This window comes from Rhodnius prolixus, unplaced genomic scaffold (genome assembly GCF_049639745.1).
Source record: "Rhodnius prolixus isolate KJV_2025 unplaced genomic scaffold, Rpr scaffold_29, whole genome shotgun sequence".
Classification (NCBI taxonomy): Eukaryota; Metazoa; Arthropoda; class Insecta; order Hemiptera; family Reduviidae; genus Rhodnius; species Rhodnius prolixus.
In genome coordinates, this window is record NW_027411628.1 from 211,299 (window position 1) to 224,993 (window position 13,695).

General features: G+C 36.9%; 3 protein-coding genes across 3 annotated transcripts; 1 reads left to right on the forward strand and 2 right to left on the reverse strand.

The window, feature by feature from the left end:
* Nucleotides 1-292: 292 nt before the first annotated feature.
* On the reverse strand, nt 293-1,915 carry LOC141459882 (matrix metalloproteinase-19-like). Its single transcript, XM_074139440.1, has 2 exons — nt 1,007-1,915; nt 293-619 (listed from the first exon to the last, which is right to left on the reverse strand). The coding sequence occupies exons 1-2, from the start codon at nt 1,913-1,915 to the stop codon at nt 293-295; spliced, it is 1,236 nt and encodes a 411-aa protein (XP_073995541.1).
* Nucleotides 1,916-7,373: 5,458 nt separating this feature from the next.
* On the forward strand, nt 7,374-8,369 carry LOC141459883 (uncharacterized). The gene has a single exon (XM_074139442.1). The coding sequence runs from the start codon at nt 7,383-7,385 to the stop codon at nt 8,367-8,369; it is 987 nt and encodes a 328-aa protein (XP_073995543.1). The 5' UTR covers nt 7,374-7,382.
* Nucleotides 8,370-9,465: 1,096 nt separating this feature from the next.
* On the reverse strand, nt 9,466-13,447 carry LOC141459884 (uncharacterized). Its single transcript, XM_074139443.1, has 2 exons — nt 13,401-13,447; nt 9,466-12,970 (listed from the first exon to the last, which is right to left on the reverse strand). The coding sequence occupies exons 1-2, from the start codon at nt 13,445-13,447 to the stop codon at nt 9,466-9,468; spliced, it is 3,552 nt and encodes a 1,183-aa protein (XP_073995544.1).
* Nucleotides 13,448-13,695: the final 248 nt, after the last annotated feature.

Consider the following 13,695-nt stretch of genomic DNA (forward strand, 5'->3'; position numbering starts at 1 on the left):
ATTTATGAAATGAAAGTATTTGCGATCGTGCCCAAAATACTTTACATCCTTGACATTGTTTAATCTCTGGGTTCATCTTTGAACATTCCCTAATATGGTCTGCCAACGAACCAGTCCTGACAATGTGTGTATAAATAATTGGGCATCTAGATAGTAAAAGAGAAGTACAATTAATATAATAAAACCGAAAAAAAATACTCGTAAAAAAAAATTCTTACAGTTTAGGTGGCTCATGGTGTGGATGTTGTGGCAAAACTGAACTGGAATTATTTAATCCCTACATATATATATATTAAATGTTTAGGCTGTCATAAATTTCGTCCACAGAAGTGGTGGTGGTGGTGGTAGTGGCAGTGGTAACTTGTGTACTCTGCTTATACCATAATTTCTTGACAAGTCCGTGTATATCATTTATGATATTATCTCGTTCATTACATTCAATATCGAATAATGATAATGGATTGTTTAGAGTGCCAACGGAGGATTCTAGAAATTCATTGTATATATAGAAAAGATCGTTTGCTTTAAAATATAAACAACCATCTATACCCTTAAAAGCGGTGGAAACGTTACGTGGTATTCCGGGGAAAACATTTGATATATCTCCCACATAATCACCCTTCAAATCATCACATTCGTTTATTTCATTTACAAAAAAACTATCATATACAACATACGTTTTTCCCTTATTCGCATTAATTACCGCATTTACATTACCATCTCTTAGCAAAGAATGATAACTAGGACGTGATTTTAAACGTAATACCATATGATCTAAAAGGTAAACCTGACGGTTTGCGATTAAAACTATATCATTGTTAGGACGTTGGTAAATGGCAGAAACTTTGACAAAATTTTTAGGTAGAAAATCTAACCATCTCATTATGGATAATGGTCGTGTAAAGTCTCTAATATTTCTTAAATTCTTCTGCAGAGGTATACTCCATACTAATCGTCTGTAGAAGAAATAAATTCGTTTATTTATTACCAGAAAATTGTCAATTACATTTTTAAATTGACAAATATCGGCTAGTAGCGGCGGTTGAAAAGGAGGTATTGGTTTAGGCGTCGTCGTCGTCGTCGTCGTCGTCGTCGTTGTAGGTTTTGTAACAACAGTCTTCTTCTTCTCCTCACCATACAACAATTGTATAGCATCAATTTCTGGTGTTTGAAGATCAATGTCGTCAATGTGTTTGATAAAATCTGGGAAATAATAGTATGGATACATTATGGAATTCTTATGCGATGTATGTTGTAAGCCTAAAGCGTGTCCAATCTCATGAATTAAAACTGAGTATAAGGATAGCTCGTCATCAGCAGGTATCATCAGGGCACCATTCCAATGTTCATTTTCATCTACATGTATTTCCACTTGTTCACGATCTTCACTGGGAAACTCAGCATGTGCTAAGACACCGCCAAGTCCATCAAAATCTTTAAAACAGAAATTCCATCTATTTGTAGTGCAAAGATGTTTCCTACTGGCAAAGGAAATTGTAATGTTTGGTTTATGTTGATCATGGTGAAAACCTAGTCCAGAATGTTTTGACCAGAGAGAAAAGGCTTTCTCTGCTACTAAAAAATATTTAACTGGATAAATTGTCCAAGTTAAATTTTGTCCACCCCATTTATATTTACTACTATCCACCATGAAGGGGGTGAAATTATCTTCAACACCGCATCTAGATCTATTCATAAAACGTATTGTTTCTTCATTCTCCTGCCCATCTGCCGGTAGAGAGTGTATAGTCTGGAATAGTTTTAAAGCGCTGCTAGCTGCTGTTAAAGTACTATCATCTTGATTCAAATAACCATATATTTGTAGATAATTAATCGTAGAGTTGTTGTAGGATAATGCGTAAGGTAAACAAAACGTAAGAATTAAGTACCTTATCATGTTGACCGTATGCTGCATAGTTTACAAATGAATGAGGAAACACACAAGGATCAATATAAATAGAAGACAATTAAGAGAGAGAGAGAAAAAAATATATTTATTTAACCATACAAAGTGTTTAATGCTTGCGAAATTTCATGATCTAACATAGCTGCGTAACTACAAATGCATGTATCAGGCCCCTCTTCACAATCTTCATTTGCCCAGACACAATTCGTGTAGTGACCTCCATCAGTTGTACTCCTTTGTTTACATTCCTTGGCTATTTCCTCCAGGTCTTTGATGGCTGACTCAACCTTCACAAGTAAAGCAGCCCTATCGAAATCTCCAAGATTTACTTTGATGCTGTCTAAATCCTGTCTGAATCGGCCGTATAAGGGGTGTGAGAGTATACTCTCCAAGTGTTCCATGATGATGTTAACTGTACGAAAGGTAACGAGAAAATGAAGGGGAAAATCTAGTATTAGTTGACTAAATCCTTTGCATTTATCCAAGATGGTTTGGGGAACCCCCACCATTTCACGTACACCTTATCATGTTTTCTGCGCAATATCCTCTCCACAAGATATACATCTTTGAATTTAGTTTTCTGTAATTCCTGCGAATAGAATGCTCCTTGTATAGGTTGTTTGGACATATCTTCTAAAAGATAAGTATAAGGTATTGTCCTGCGTACAGCTACAACTTTAAAAATTTCAGCTGACCAATTTGGTGTAAAACCTCTGGAGAATACGGTTCTATTTTTGGAAATGCGAACATAATCTCCTTCCTTAAAACGTGGTTCACCTCTTTGCCTCCTCCTCCTCTTCATCATCAATATCTTATGCGCGTTACTCTGATTCACTTCTGAAGGTTTCATTCCTATGGTACGGTGAACTGTATTGTTATACTTGTCTATTAGACGAGATAAATGACCAATATATTTGTAACTACCTTGGAGGCTGAATAAACGATACATTAATCCTTTAAATGTTCTATTAAATCGTTCAACAATGGCACATTTAATTTTGCTAAATGTACTGTAGTGATTAATTTGATATGATTTCATAAGCTGCTTGAAATGAGCATTGTAGAATTCCTTGCCATTATCTGTTTGAATATTCTCTGGAGTGCGTCCACTACTGCTAAGAATATGTTCCAAAGCTTTTACAATATCCTTTCCTCCTTTAGACTTTACCGGCTCTACCCAGGCAAACTTGGAAAAACAATCAATCACTGTCAATATATACTTGAAACCCTTATTTTCACGCGCGTAAGGCAGGAATTCGATGAGATCCATTTGCCATAGATCATCCAATCCTTTTAAAATAGTTTGTCGTCTAGGATAATGCACTCGTGATGGTTTGTGAAGTTCATCAACTATTTCCTCTTTGATGTTTGCCATCACGTTTCTAGAACTTTTTTCAACAGAAAGGCTGTAACAGGTGTATGCGGCGGCAATAGACTTATTCTATTGTTCATAACTTCAAATATACGATTTACAAAGGTGGTTGTCGACTGTAGTCGAGATTGATCGTAAACATTCAACAGGTATGATTTTGTGACCAGATCTTCTCTATCACCCACTAATTTAGTAACATATACTCTCATATATTCCTCTAAATCAGCCAGTTTTACATAATAGTTTTGAAGGTGTCTCTTATTAACTGCGTCATAAATGTCCACCGGATCGTCAATTCCAGTGAGTCGTTTATGTTTAAAGTCAACGTACTCTTCCTCCTCCTCCTTCCGATCAACGTGTAATGGACTCTGCGACCACGGTCTGCCAAATTTATCTATTGTAGACATGTGACCTGTGCAGGCAAAACTAATGACCATTCCATAGTTTTAGTAGATTATATTAGCTTCTCTCAACTCCTCTACAATAGATTCTATTTCATTTTCATGTCCGCTATGACCTGCCAGTTTAGAAGCAAACAGAATCTGTAATCTTGCGACTCGTTTGGATCGTCCCAATATTCGTAGATACTTTGACCTTCCCACATTCCCATACCTGTCTTTTTCTTCACCGATCTAAATTGATATGGCTTGGATGGCGGCGGCGGCGGCGTCGAAGCCTGTGGTAACAACCTATGTTCAGCACCTCCTTCTGCTGGATGGAAAAGAGGTCTAACTATATTTTTATACTTCCATCCTTTACTACCACTCATCTGTTTTTCCTCACTAAACTGTTGTTTATGAGCATTACTCAATTCTAGAATATTTTTATAAACTTGTAAATCGTTTTCCGTATATGATGTGGGTTTTTTAAGGAATAATAACTGATATAAACCTGGTGTCCCCTCAAACAATTTATTTTTTATCACAAGATCATTTCCATTTAAGGTAACATTTACATTTCCAATGACCATTCCACCGGTTGGTAATATACGAATACCGTACCTATCATCTAAATCCGTCGCCGCCGCCGCCGTATGAGCAGAAGTGATGGATTTATATACGTATGGTTTAAGTAGAGGACGAATGCTTTCCTCTGCTTTCAACTCTTGCAGCAATAGAGAATCATGTTTTAGAGGCGTTTCCTCCTCCTCCTCCTCTTTCTTAACAGGTTCCACTTTAACCATTGCCTCCTTCTTCCTCTTCTTTTTAACTAATTCCTGAAGCGGCGCAGTAATAGGTCGAAAACTGGTTTCCAACTTCTCCTGAGTTAACTGCAAACCACGTTTCATACTTTTAAATTTATTACGCAATATTTGAGAAGTTTGAATAAGTTGTTTAGTAAGTTTAGGGTCCATGACTGGTACTGATGAAGAGGTTGTTGCAATCACTCTATATATAGATAAATGTATCTAATCCTTTCCGAAATCTCCCCTTGTTTACATCTCTTGTCTTATCAATGGCTACAAACCCGTGAGGCTCATCCCAACAGGCGTGACATATTTGTTTGAATTTTTCAAAGGAAATATCCGGCGAACTTATATGATCGCTATAGACATGTCTCAAATTTAAATCATCCTGTTTGAATAGCATAATAAAATTGGCATTATCACGTATAAGATGTTTTGGTATTCGAGCATAACTCTGTGTCAAGTAGAAACAATCAATGGATCTGTTCCGACTCATACTGAAATACTGTCTAATAACATCCTGCTGATCCATAGCAATGTCATCGAAAATAATAATGGAGTTTGTTTTAGCCTCTTCAGGCGTGGGCACCTGGTTAGTATCGTTTACTGTGGAAAACCCCACTTCCGGCACCCGTTTACAAACCTCTTCCAAGTATAAATACTTTTCCTGTTGTAACGATCTGCTACATACGTAAATATTTTCAAATTTCAATCCATTTGGATGTAGAATTAAGCAGGTGATTAGGTTGGTTTTACCCGAACCAGATGTTCCACAGATCAATGCTCTTATACTATTCGGCAAGAGGACACCATGACGACTGGCCAAGTTCTCAACATCAGGTAGTAGATTATAAATTGGTAATCGTTCACTTTGTTTCTCTAGACGCATGACTAGCTCTACATATATATATAAACGCTCACGTAGCAAACACTCTAATCATAATGAGAAAGAAAACCGTCGGGAGAGGACTTATAAACTCAGTGATTGACAAACTACCATTTGAAGCACACATTCCCGGCTATAATTATTGCGGTCCCGGAACTAAACTTAAAAAGAGATTATCACGAGGTGATAGAGGAATCAATCCTTTAGACGAAGCTTGCAAAGAACACGATATTGCGTATTCTGAAAATAAGGATCTAGAGGTAAGACATACGGCTGATCGTATACTTGCGGAAAAGGCTTGGCAAAGAACAAGTGCTAGTGACGCATCTTTGGGCTCGAAAGCAGCAGCCTGGGCTGTTACAAACGTTATGAAAGCTAAAGTGAAATTGGGTGGTGGTGGTGGTGGGAAACGTCGTAAAGGTGTTTCCGTTAAAGATGTGATAAATGCAGCTCGTATAACCTCACCGCTATTGTCCATTAGTGATGGTTCAAAGAAAGCGCTGAGAAAGGCTAAACGTTACATTAAAAATAAAACTAAAATAAGGAAAATTCCAAGAGTGTTACCAGTGCCTAGAACCGGTGGTATTCTACCATTTTTAGTGCCTTTATTTGCAGGACTTTCAGCGCTAGGAAGTTTAGCTGGAGGCGCTACGGCAATAGCTAAAGCAGTCAAGAATACACAAGAGGCGAGAGATCGTTTGGAGGAAATGAGAAGACATAATAGAAAAATGGAAGAGCAGCATGTTGGCAGTGGATTCTTTCTCAAACCCTATAAAACTGGTTATGGTTTAGTTAAGAAAGCAGAATGACTACTTCCTCCTCCTCCTGACAGAGCACTCACAAATATAGATTTGTTAAAATTTGCCAAAGACATTCCTCATTTTAGAGGTGTATATATGCGCGACACCCTACCAAAGGATATTAAGGCGGATGAATGCGCCATTGTGAATTTAGATTCAATTAGAAACAGCGGTACTCATTGGGTTGCGTATAGTAAAAAAGGTAATGAAATCACCTATTTTGATCCATTTGGAAATCTTAGACCTCCATTAGAGCTTTTACGCTATTTCAAAAACTGTAAAATTACCTACAATCGTCAGAGGTATCAGGAGTGGAATACGCCTTATTGTGGACATTTATGTTTAAACTTTCTCTATAATAATGCCTAATCTGGTGTAGAGAGGTTAGTCATGTCGTTTACCTTCACGCTGACTGGTACATCCAGTGTGCTTAGTAATGACATATTTCCTCCCATTGATCTATCATCAGAAGGTTACAGCATCGGTCTCCTCAGCCTACAATCCTACAACTCTATACCGAATATAATTCAAGATGTAAACAATAAATTTCATTATGGGGATGATGGTGGTAGAGTGATTGAAATTCCTACTGGTGCGTACGAGATTGACGCTATTGCAGACTACCTAAAGAGAAACATTAAATCTCCAGATTTTATCAAAATCAGAGGTAATGTGAACACGTTAAAGGTTGAACTAATGTGCTCGCAACCGATCCATTTCAACAAGGAACATTCCATTGGTCCGCTACTCGGATTCACCAAACATAGAGTGTTGGAGAAGATGGTGGTTCATCAGTCTGATGAACTAGTGAGAATACATAATGTAAATACGGTGGCAGTTAATTGTAATTTGGCCATAGGTTCCTATAGAAATGGAGAACCTGGACATACAATATATGAATTTTCTCCTACAGTTCCTCCAGGTTATAAGCTAGTACAAGAGCCCAGTCCGGTCATTTATTTCCCAGTCACTGGAGAGAGAATTGACAATATTACGCTAACTCTCACGGATCAAGATAACAATATAGTGGATTTTCGTAAAGAAGTGATTACCATACGTTTACATTTAAAACAGAATGGGCTTTGATTATCAAAGGAGAAAAAGTATAAAAAGCGGTAGCGTTAGGAGTAAACCATACAGTACTGCTACCCGCAGGACGAGGTTAACACCTGCAAATATCAAATTTCTACAGAGAATAGGATTGGTGGTAAAGCGGCAGCGGCAGCGACGCAATGGAAGAGATATTAAACGTGAATGATGAAGTGGTTTTCGACGATCGCATCACCGACTACCAATGGCATAATCATATGCCCATTAATAGTTCAATGAACAATTCTGACGAGATCATCATCTCCATTCAACAACAGGACATATTCACCGTTCCTTCAAAGAGTTTTCTCTACATTCAAGGGCAGGTGAAAAAAGAAGCTGATCAAGATGTTAAATTAGTGAGAAATGCCTTCTTGTTTCTCTTTGATGAAATCAAATATCAGTTGAATGGAGTTTTGATTGACCATGTCCGTAACCCTGGAATTACCACCACTCTTAAAGGTTATGTATCGTTTACCAGAGACAAGGTGGAAACATTGGAGATTGCAGGATGGAAACCTCCAAGTATAGATGTAAATCTAACTGACGAAGAGGGAAATTTCGATTGTTGCATTCCACTGGATACCGTCATGGGCTTCTTTGAAGATTACAATAGAATAATTCTACAGGGTAGACATGAACTTATTCTGCATAGATGTAAAAGTGATAATGACTCAATGCTTACGGCTCATGCGACTACAAAGGCTAATATAGAGATCAAGTCTATCCAATGGGATAGATCTTGGGACCTTATTGAATATCCAACCCTACCTGCATCTACTAAACATACATGGGCTTTGAAAACTAGCACAAATTTGGAAAAACCACGCTATGTTATTGTAGGATTTCAAACAAAGAGGAAACATAATTTCACTGCAGATCCTACAATCTTTGATCAGAGCAACATTACAAATGTGAAACTATTTTTAAATTCACAAGCATATCCCTATCACGACCTAAATGTAAACTATAACAAAAACTACTACAGTTCCATATATTACATGTACCAGGATTTCCAAAATAGTTACTATGGAAGAGAAAACAATCCTCTATTGTGCAAACATATGTTTAAGGATCTTGCACCCATTATTGTGATTGATTGTTCACGTCAATCTGAAGCTATTCGCTGAAGCCTTCAAGGCCAACACCACAGCATACGCATTAATTTTGCACGACACATTGGTGGAATACTCCCCTCTACAAGGACTAGTCAGACGTATCTAAAACCAGTTTTTTTTTGTGGGGTATTGCTGGATATATAATGCAGCTGTTTTCCAGAGAGAGTCAGTCAGTCAGTTCATCAGTTACAGCAATGAACGGTGTTGTGATAGATTTCCAAGCTTTTCTTTTCAAGAAAAAGTTTATAGTTAAGGAGGTCACCCTTATCGATCTCCTTAATTATACAGTTATTGCGCATTGGCTACTCAAACCGCCAGAGGAGAAGTTGGAAGAGGGCAGAAGCTACCCCAACAAATGGCTGGAGAGCAATCTCCATGCCATAGAATGGACAAAAGGGGACGTGAGATATGAAGAATTTACTACATTACTCCAACAAGTTAGCCAAGATTTTAGAGCAATATTCGCAAAAGGCTACGACAAGTGTAAACACTTGGGGAATATCCTGGGAAGAGATGTTCTAGACTTGGGCGAATTTGGATGTCCGTCCTTACAGAAACTGCCAGGAGCTACATTGTTTGATATATGCGAGGATACTCATTCCTATAGAACGCAGTATTGCTCGCTAAAACATGCAAAACAGTTGGCTTTTTGGATATATGCGAATCTGGACAAGGTGAACTTGGAGCAAATGGATGCAAGAATTAAAACCTTCAGCAATTATGATGGTGAACTGGATGGAAATCTACTCGCCATCCACGGATATTATCACTATAGGAAAACAGTTACATGCTTCTTTTGTGGCTGTGAAGTCAACATCAAGAGGGGGAGAAGGAGGATGTGCCTCTGCTGCAGCCATTCGCAAGACTGCGAGTGGAAGAAGACCTGTTTATAATATTTTTTTTTTTTATGTAAATATTTTTTTTAATATGTAAATATGTTTTTTTTAAAAAAAAATAAAAAATGATTATTTGAAAACTTGTCTTTTTTTTGGAGGAGAAAGAAAAACACACATTTTTTTTTTAATATTTTATTTTACAAATAATTATGGTGATTACATAGATGCCTTATAGAATATTTTTTTTTTTTTACCAATAATTATGGTGATTATTACATAGATGCCTTATAACCTATGGCTAATGTTTGAACATTGTCTGCAAGGATCTCTCGTTTATCATCAAATGGTGATAAAGATACCTTGTTTATTTCACTAGTATGCACTACATGTTTCTTTGACTGTATTACACTCATCAAAGTTTTATGTTCATTTTTAGAGAACAAACAGTCTACATAATCTTGGAAACATATGGTCTTTTGCACAGAACTACTTTTAATTCCTTTCACTTTTTTAATATTTTTTCCCCCCTCTACATCAATGGAATACATTTTGGCTCTAAGCCCTACAAAACCTCTAATTATCTTACCCGCCACTTCATCTTTAAATGTCCCCATAACTTTTCTATTTTTGATGGAATAACAGGGATGGTTGGCGGGATAATCAGATGTGTCCATATAATCTAATAAACTTGACATATCTTTATAAAAATCCTGGGTTTTTAAAAAGTATGTAAAAGAGTCGGTATCGACATAGCAGAGTTTTAATTTCTCTACACCGTATTTAGGTAACATTATGTTATAGTGATAATTATACATTACAGTTTTTGATAGGTCTAAAATGCTCATTCCCACATAAATTGGTTTGTTGAATACAATAGACTTTTTAGCCATGTGAATTGCGGCCAAGTTCTCACCAATTATTGTACGATCAATGAAATCCGGTCTAGCTACTAAACGTTCAATTTTCCTCGCACTAGACACCAATTGAATGTTCACCCGTTTACGTATGTTCTCCATTGTTTTACCAAAAATTGCATTATTCATCAATTTGAAAAAGTCTTTTTCAAAATCATTTCTAGCCACCTTTCTAAGCTCGGCATTAAATTCCACATACGGACTTAACCATTTAGATTGATTAAACTTTAGTACACGATTAATTTTCACCAATTTCAAACCATGCTCTAACGCTTGTCGTAGAGTAACGTAATGAACAACATAATTACTACGCGTACCTAAATGTGGAACTAGCTTCTTATGTTTATTAATTGTAATAGTTTCTGGTAGAAAGGGCAGATCGTTGTGTAACTTGTGTAGTTGGCTTGGATATTCCAGATCAACGTCCAGGATATATCCAACATCATCATCATCTTTTGTAGACTCTAAGGAGAAAGTCTCTGGGGGCACCCATTGAAATCCTCCGTAAGGTACAGACATTGTCATAGCTTTTCCATACAAATTCGTACAGTCTTGGTAAGATATAAATGTACTCTCCTTGTTCGCATCATAATCAGTCATGTAATGCTTGTTGGCGCGAGCGTACCTATGTGATACCTGACAGATACCTCCTCTGATCCCTCTCTCAAGTAGCAGTATCATATCGTAGTCGGTCAACAGTTGTAGACGAACGTTTGTAAATTTTAGCATTGCATCAAATGTTAATCCAGGAGCTGTATAGTAATGACATGGATCCAGTTTGTGATTTTTCAACGTAATTGTGCGAAAATTTTCAAACACAGAACATAATTGAAGAGTGTCTAGGAGAAGGTAATGATCTGCATATTGTCCTAGTGTTTTAAACTGGAATGTATTCCACACATTAACTGCATGTTCATAATCCTCTTGGCTAATGCCACTTTGATTAAGCCTGCTATAGAAACTTTCTTTAGGCGGAAGTGAGGTCTCTTCAAGTTTGTTCCAATCGGTTATGTATTCATAGGGAAATATACCTTTTCTAGTCAGTAAATCTGCATGTTTTGAGGGGAAAAATCTATTCACTTCTTCCAACTCTGAGAGATTTCTCACTAGAGAATCTAGACTGGATGGCATAAAGCGGAAAGTGTCCAAAAATCGCAGTTTTATTCTACCACCGTTGATACTTTTAGAGAAGGAAATATACTTTTCACTACTACTTGGTATCAAGTCAATAGTCTCCTCGTCAAAGCCCAACTCTTTAACAATAAAGTGACTATCATAACCGCTTAAATTATGCAGCAGGACGGGTATAAAAGTAGGATTTTGAATCCTTAAATTGCAATAATCATGCGCAGCACCTCTATATTTACAAGTTATATGACAATGATCCCTCACCTTTGTTTGCCCTTCCTCTATTTGCTGATTGCATAGGTGACAGGTGCGTGCGCTTTGAAAAGACAATTCCTCTTCTTCACTTATATCCATGGCAGTATTTGGAAGTGAATACAATCTTAATATCTCTTCAGCTATTCTCTTTAAACATTCAACAAAATGTGCTGCTGCATTTCCACCTCTATAGATGTATGGTTTTTTGGGTAATGATGAGGGTACGTCACACACTTGCGCAGATTCCTTCACATAAATACAAAAACTCATAGGAATATGTTTACTATAAATGTTTGTATACGTATCTTGAGGATTAGGATCACACCCAATCACAGGTTGTAATATTGCCTCAAAATGTGCATAAATGACGTACGGCACCCGCAGCACTCGCTCCACATGTTCAAATTGAAGGTAGGGCTTTTTCACAGGCATCTCGATTCTTGCAACCTGGTGTTCAGTGCAGAATCTGGAATGTTCATTTAGTTTTTCCTCAGCCGACTCCCCATTTAGAGTCTGATAATGTGTGAAACACCGTTTACACACTTTTATCCCACATTTCCGTCTAGTTTTCTGCAAACGTATCAATTCGTCAAAATTCTTCACATACACATAATGAGTTCTACCTTCATCGTCGCTAAGCAAAAGTAAATCCCTATGATCAGCCAGTTCCTCTTTCACAACCTTTAAAGGGAATAAACTATTATTCTCTTCAAGACCGAATACATTTATGGAGATATTATTCATTTTTTCAAATATCGGTATGCTAGAGAGCGGAGTTGGAAATGTTATACATTCAAAATTATAGCCATGCACTAGATTTTTGTATTTACTCATGCGTGCAGCATTCTTGTCCACAAGTTTTGCCAGTATGGCATATCTAAAACACTCAAAGTCATTATTTTTAACATTGATGCAAGCCTTTTTCCTCTCAATCACTTCCGGTAATGCTATGTAGGAACTGCCCTTGAAGGAGAGCGGCGAATACTTGTTAATTCGTAGCCGCAGGCCATTAACCTTTTTCAATGACCATCCGCTTTTCTTCATTTGAGCTTCCTCCTTTTCCACAATGATTGAGGCAAATTCCTCATCTATAAACTCTGCTACATCTGTTGCTTGAAACACTGGCTTGTTTTTCGTCTTAAACGATCTGTCAGTTTCCTCATCGAGAGTATTTACGAATACACACTCCACCATTATGTTAACTTTAATTGCTGTATAACTTTCAAGTAGTTTTTTAATTTTGTCTATAATTTTACCTCTAATGTTTGAGAGAAATTCATGCAGATCTTGACACGTAACGCAGCTAAAGAACCAAGATTTCAATCTATGTTTAAACGCCGTTTCATACTCAATCTCTTCCCGTTGATCAGAATATAATTCATCTTTTTTCGGTTCCCATAGGTGGAACTTTTTCTTCTTTGGTTCCTCAAGACAAGTTGTTTCATGTCTTATACCATTTGCATAGCTGAGAAATTTTTTCCTACAATATTTACAAGTATAGGATTTTTAACAAGTTAGTCTATGCCGTGTTAAATTTTTCCCACTACTAAAAGACTTTTTACATACTTCACATTGAGCTGCTGCTGCTGCAAGTTCCATGTTTTACCACGGACTGACGGTCAAAACTTTTTTTTACTTCATTTTATTGTTTAAAAACAAGAGTCCACCTTTCTTTATCGGCACGGTCAAGAATCATTTTGTCTAATTGCTTTTCACAAAAACCACATGACAGGGCAGGCTGAATTGTCGCCAACAAGGATTTACATAAGGAGCATTTTATATTTTCCCTTTTTTTCAAACGTTTACGTAAAATGTGAGTACTTTTGAGGTCTAAAAGGTCACGAACATCATACGATTCTGCACAATCTTCACATATGTTTCCGTCTTTTTTAGTTATGTACACACTATACCTAACACATACATAATTATCTACTTCTAATAAGTTCTCTGAATTCATAATTGTTTTACAAGAGTAAAGAAAGAATGAAAAAAAAAACCCTTCACCTAAAAAACGCGTCTAGAATAAAATATATATTTTTACAAGAATAAAATAACCCTTCACCTAGAAAACGCGTATATTATAAAACATGTCTTGACGGGGGTTACACCTAAACGCGTCTATATTTGACATCCATTCTGTGTCTTGACGCACCCCACAATAGACATGTCTTATAACGTTTTAATTATTCTTCTTCTTCTTCTTCT

Excerpts from the sequence above, each read along its gene's own strand:
- LOC141459882 (XM_074139440.1), bottom strand. The coding sequence starts at position 1,915 with ATGCAGCATACGGTCAACATGATAAGGTACTTAATTCTTACGTTTTGT. Across the intron at positions 620-1,006 it reads ATATTTGTCAATTTAAAAAT|GGTGATTATGTGGGAGATAT; the intron begins GTAATTGACAAT and ends GATGATTTGAAG.
- LOC141459883 (XM_074139442.1), top strand. The coding sequence starts at position 7,383 with ATGGAAGAGATATTAAACGTGAATGATGAAGTGGTTTTCGACGATCGC.
- LOC141459884 (XM_074139443.1), bottom strand. The coding sequence starts at position 13,447 with ATGAATTCAGAGAACTTATTAGAAGTAGATAATTATGTATGTGTTAG. Across the intron at positions 12,971-13,400 it reads GATAATTATGTATGTGTTAG|GAAAAAATTTCTCAGCTATG; the intron begins GTATAGTGTGTA and ends TAAATATTGTAG.